At 51.2% G+C, this 5401-nt stretch overlaps 1 protein-coding gene across 1 annotated transcript; it reads right to left on the minus strand.

Annotated features, from left to right (window-relative positions):
* Positions 1–3531: 3531 nt before the first annotated feature.
* Positions 3532–5065, minus strand: LOC109780092 (L-lactate dehydrogenase B). The gene is made up of 2 exons (XM_020338679.4): positions 4223–5065; positions 3532–4120 (listed from the first exon to the last, which is right to left on the minus strand). Exons 1-2 carry the CDS (start codon positions 4847–4849, stop codon positions 3674–3676), a joined length of 1074 nt encoding a protein of 357 aa, XP_020194268.1. The 5' UTR covers positions 4850–5065; the 3' UTR covers positions 3532–3673.
* Positions 5066–5401: the final 336 nt, after the last annotated feature.

A 5401-nucleotide genomic window follows, 5' to 3' on the forward strand; every position in this document is an offset into this window, starting at 1 on the left:
GGTCGGCAACCCAATCGTTGAAACGTTGTATCTCGGTAAGGTCAACCCAAGAGTTATTCTTGTCTGCGGTGGAGCGGAGGAGGTTGAAGTCACCTCCAACCACCACCGGAAGGGTGGCTGAGGAGATCTTGGCCCTTAGTTCCGCCAGGAACGCGGCCAATCGGCTATGATCAGCAGGGTCGTAAACCACTACAACCTCCCATTTGAAGTTCACATCTTGCTCCTAGAGCTCCATGCTGACGAAGAAATCGCCTCTGTCCATAGAGCCGACTTCAAAGGTGGCGTCATTCACACCGAGAAGGATGCCACCGGAGTGACCCGCAACTCCACTAGACGGCAACCAGTGCCAGGCAAACAGGTGTCTACTAAGCCGTTCAAGCTCGACCAGGGAGAAATCTGTTGGGGAACGTAGCAGAAATTCAAAATTTTCTACGCATCACCAAGATCAATCTATGGAGTTTACTAGCAACGAGAGGGAAGCAGTGCATCTACATACCCTTGTAGATCGCGAGCGGAAGCGTTCAAGAGAACGGGGTTGATGGAGTCGTACTCGTCGTGATCCAAATCACCGATGATCCTAGCGCCGAACGGACGGCACCTCCGCGTTCAACACACGTACGGAGCAGCAACGTCTCCTCCTTCTTGATCCAGCAAGGGGGGAGGAGAGGTTTATGGAGATCCAGCAGCACGACGGCGTGGTGGTGGAAGTAGCGGGATCCCGGCAGGGCTTCGCCAAGCGCAAGCGGGAGGAAGAGGTGTCACGGGAGGGAGAGGGAGGCGCCAGGGCTTAGGTTGCTGCTGCCCTCCCTCCCCCCCCCCCCCCCCACTATATATAGGGCCAAGGGAGAGGGGGGCGCAGCCTTGGCCCTTCCTCCAAGGAAGGGTGCGGCCAGGGAGGAGTCCATCCTCCCCAAGGCACCTCGGAGGTGCCTTCCCCCTTTAGGACTCTCCCTTTCCCTTATCTCTTGGCGCATGGGCCTCTTGGGGCTGGTGCCCTTGGCCCATATAGGCCAAGGCACACACCCCTACAGCCCATGTGGCCCCCCGGGGCTGGTGGACCCCCGGACCCCTTTCGGCACTTCCGGTACAATACCGATAAAGTGCGAAACTTTTCCGACGACCAAAATAAGACTTCCCATATATAAATCTTTACCTCCGGACCATTCCGGAACTCCTCGTGACGTCCGGGATCACATCCGGGACTCCGAACAACTTTCGGGTTACTGCATACTAATATCTCTATAACCCTAGCGTCACCGAACCTTAAGTGTGTAGACCCTACGGGTTTGGGAGACATGTAGACATGACCGAGACACCTCTCCGGCCAATAACCAATAGCGGGATCTGGATACCCATATTGGCTCCGACATGTTCCACGATGATCTCATCGGATGAACCACGATGTCGAGGATTCAATCAATCCCGTATACAATTCCCTTTGTCTACCGGTATGGTACTTGCCCGAGATTCGATCGTCGGTATCCCGATACCTTGTTCAATCTCGTTACCAGCAAGTCTCTTTACTCGTTCCGTAACACATCATCCCATGATCAACTCCTTGGTCACATTGTGCACATTATGATGATGTCCTACCGAGTGGGCCCAGAGATACCTCTCCGTTTACACGGAGTGACAAATCCCAGTCTCGATTCGTGCCAACCCAACAGACACTTTCGGAGATACCTGTAGTGCACCTTTATAGCCACCCAGTTACGTTGTGACGTTTGGTACACCCAAAGCATTCCTACGGTATCCGGGAGTTGCACAACCTCATGGTCTAAGGAAATGATACTTGACATTAGAAAAGCTCTTAGCAAACGAACTACACGATCTAGTGCTAGGCTTAGGATGGGTCTTGTCCATCACATCATTCTCCTAATGATGTGATCCCGTTATCAACGACATCCAATGTCCATGGTCAGGAAACCGTAACCATCTATTGATCAACGAGCTAGTCAACTAGAGGCTTACTAGGGACATGGTGTTGTCTATGTATCCACACATGTATCTGAGTTTCCTATCAATACAATTCTAGCATGGATAATAAACGATTATCATGAACAAGGAAATATAATAATAACCAATTTATTATTGCCTCTAGGGCATATTTCTAACAGTCTCCCACTTGCACTAGAGTCAATAATCTAGTTCACATCACCATGTGATTAACACTCACAGGTCACATCACTATGTGACCAACATCTAAAGAGTTTACTAGAGTCAACAATCTAGTTCACATCACTATGTGATTAACACTCAATGAGTTCTGGTTTGATCATGTTATGCTTGTGAGAAAGGTTATTAGTCAACGGGTCTGAACCTTTCAGATCCGTGTGTGCTTTACGAATATCTATGTCGTCTTGTGGATGCTACCACGCGCTACTTGGAGCCATTTCAAATAACTGCTCTACTATACGAATCCGGATTACTACTCAGAGTCATCCGGATTAGTGTCAAAGTTCGCATCGACGTAACCCTTTACGACGAACTCCTTTTCACCTCCATAATCGAGAAAATTCCTTAGTCCACTAGATACTAAGGATAAGTTCGACCGCTGTCATGTGATCCATTCCCGGATCACTATTGTACCCCTTGACTAACTCATAGCAAGGCACACTTCATGTGCGGTACACAGCATAGCATACTGTAGAGCCTACGTATAAAGCATAGGGGACGACCTTCATGTGCGATACTAAGGATAAATTCTCTTTCATCTAGTGTTGCATGGGAGGACATAAGTATCATGGTGTATTCATTTTTTATATGTAAATGAAATGATTTAAGGCTTGATAGGTATATTAAAAGCATAATATACATTATAAAAGGATCTTAGTTCAAAGAGAGCGCATCAAAATTCTAAGTGGAAGTGTTGGGATCTTAAAATACCAAAAAGACAGGGTGTGTGGAAGGCCGACCTAACTATAGAGATATATCTAACCTTCTATGTGTCTCCGCAGTAAGTGCAAATGCATTTGCAAAACTAGAATAAACTAGTCAATTGTAGGGTAAATCAGTACAGTATCTTTCGGATTTTGCTGGATCAAATTCAGGAAGCAGTAAACACTGTACTACTGGAGTCATTTCATTATTTCTGGTATACACTTAGTGGAGTGCTGGAAACAAAACCGAACTGTATTTGGTTTCAGACCATACAGCTGAAAAAGTGCAGCATTTTTCTGTAGAACTGACAAATGCAGCTATCGTTTCTTTGCCTTCAACTTGAAGACCATCATGTTTTCAGTTGCATACCATTTCTCAGTAGTAGTATGTAATGTCCTTGACTAAATTTAAAAGTTTACAGAGGGAGTAGTTCATATGAACAGAGTACGTATTGATCCAGTAAACAAATGGTGCAAAATAATTACTACCCATCAGATAAATTAGTAGCTACTCTGTAATTTCTTAGCAAATGCATATAGTGGCACAAGATAAGCTTGGCAGAGCTGCTGGGCATGAAACTTTATATCTTCTACACCATCCAAGATTATTCAAATAAATTTACCAGCAAATGTTGGCACAAGTCACATTTTATTTCACCAAAGTAATACCATCAGTCCAAAATTACACAAGCATTCGTGTGGCAGCATCGATAGAGCAACATATATATGACAGTAGAGTTCTTGTAGATGCCTTAGGAATAAGGATCACAATATAAGTAGATAAAGTAGGTTCCTCATAGGCCAAGGAGCTGGCAGTTCTCCCAGAGCGTCTTGGCGGAGCGGCGGAGCTGCGCGGCCTCGGCCTCCGTGAGGTCCATCTCGGCGACGCCGAGGACGCCGGCGCGGCCGAGCCGGGCGGGCAGGCTGAGGAACACCTCGTGGCCGTCGGAGATGCCGTGGAAGCCCGCGGCGAGCACGGACACCGGGTGCACACGGCGCTGGTCGCGGAGCAGGGACGCCGCGAGGCTGGCGACGGAGTAGCCGATTGCCCAGGAGGTGTAGCCCTTGAGGCCGATCACCTCGTAGGCGCCCCCCACCACGGCCCGCCGGATGCCCTCCAGCGCCGCCTCGTCGAAGCTCCGGTGGCTGTCGCGCAGCGACTTGAGCGCCGGCATGCCGCCCACGCTGATGCTCGACCAGATCGCCACCGAGCTGTCGCCGTGCTCACCCACCATGTACGCCTGCAACCCATCCATTCGATCAAATCAAATGCTGGTTAGTAAATTTCTGAAACAGAGAATGCCGTTCATCCAGTGTAGTGCAGCATGCAGTTGGTTACATACCTGCACGTCCTGCGCGCTGACGTCGAGGTGCTCCGCGACGAGGAACCGGAACCTGGACGAGTCGAGGTTGGTGCCGGAGCCGATCACGCGGCTGGCCGGGAACCCCGACAGCTTCCAGGTCACGTAGGTGAGGACGTCGACAGGGTTGGACACGACGAGCAGCAGCGCATCCGGTGAGTGCTCGGCCACGGGCGGCACGATCTTCCGGTACAGCGCCACGTTCCTCTGCAGCAGGTTGAGCCTCGTCTCCCCGGGGATCTGCCTGGCGCCGGCCGTGACGACGACGAGGTCCGAGTTCCTGGTGACGGCGGCGTCGGTGCCGGAGACGATGCGGACGCGCGGGAGGAAGGCGGCGGCGTGCTGCAGGTCGAGCGCCTCGCCGCGGAGCTTGTCGGGGAGGGCGTCCACGAGCGCGATCTCGTCCGCCAGGTTCTGGGTGAGGATGGTCTGCGCGATGGCCATGCCCACGTTGCCCGCGCCGATGACGGAGACCTTGGTGAGGCGGCGGTGCGGGGCGGAGGAGGAGGTGGGCGTCAGCGGGCAGCCGTCGGCCACCGCGCGGAAGAAGCCCGACGAGGCGTCGCCGGCGTCAAAGCCCAGCTCCGACAGCGACGAGGTCTTGTGCATCTTTCTTCGGTGGGAATGGGATGCAAATGCAGGTCGGATTCAGAAAGGAGGGGATTTGGAACTGGGATTGGATGGTGAACTCAATCGTCTTCTTGGTTGGGTATGCGAATGGAGAGGGAGCCGAACAGTTTATAAAGGGCAACGAAACCGCCCGCCGGTTACCGCTTCATCAGTCATGGTCATGGTTTGGGACTTTTTATCACTTTTTGAGCAAGAAAAGGAGAAAATATTCCTTTTATATTTGAGCAGCTGCGTTGTCTTGGCGATAAAGCTGACTTTGAAAAATAGGAAAGAAATCAGAACAATTTATAGGAGAAAATCTATATATGAAGTCTACCTAGGTGGGGACGAAGGCGAGGACAACGGTTGACCGATGCGGGTGGGGAGCCTTTTCGTTTCCATGATAGTCGGATTAGATAGTCCCGACCTCAAGATGGCGTCGTCGGTGAGGGCTTGGACAGGAACTCGCCAGAGGCAGGGCAGAGGGCTGACGGGGCGTTTGGGCTGCGAGGGGAAGAGGAACTATGTTCATTGGGAGAGGATTCCAATCCA

The sequence above is a fragment of the Aegilops tauschii genome, chromosome 2, assembly GCF_002575655.3.
Source record: "Aegilops tauschii subsp. strangulata cultivar AL8/78 chromosome 2, Aet v6.0, whole genome shotgun sequence".
NCBI lineage: Eukaryota > Viridiplantae > Streptophyta > Magnoliopsida > Poales > Poaceae > Aegilops > Aegilops tauschii.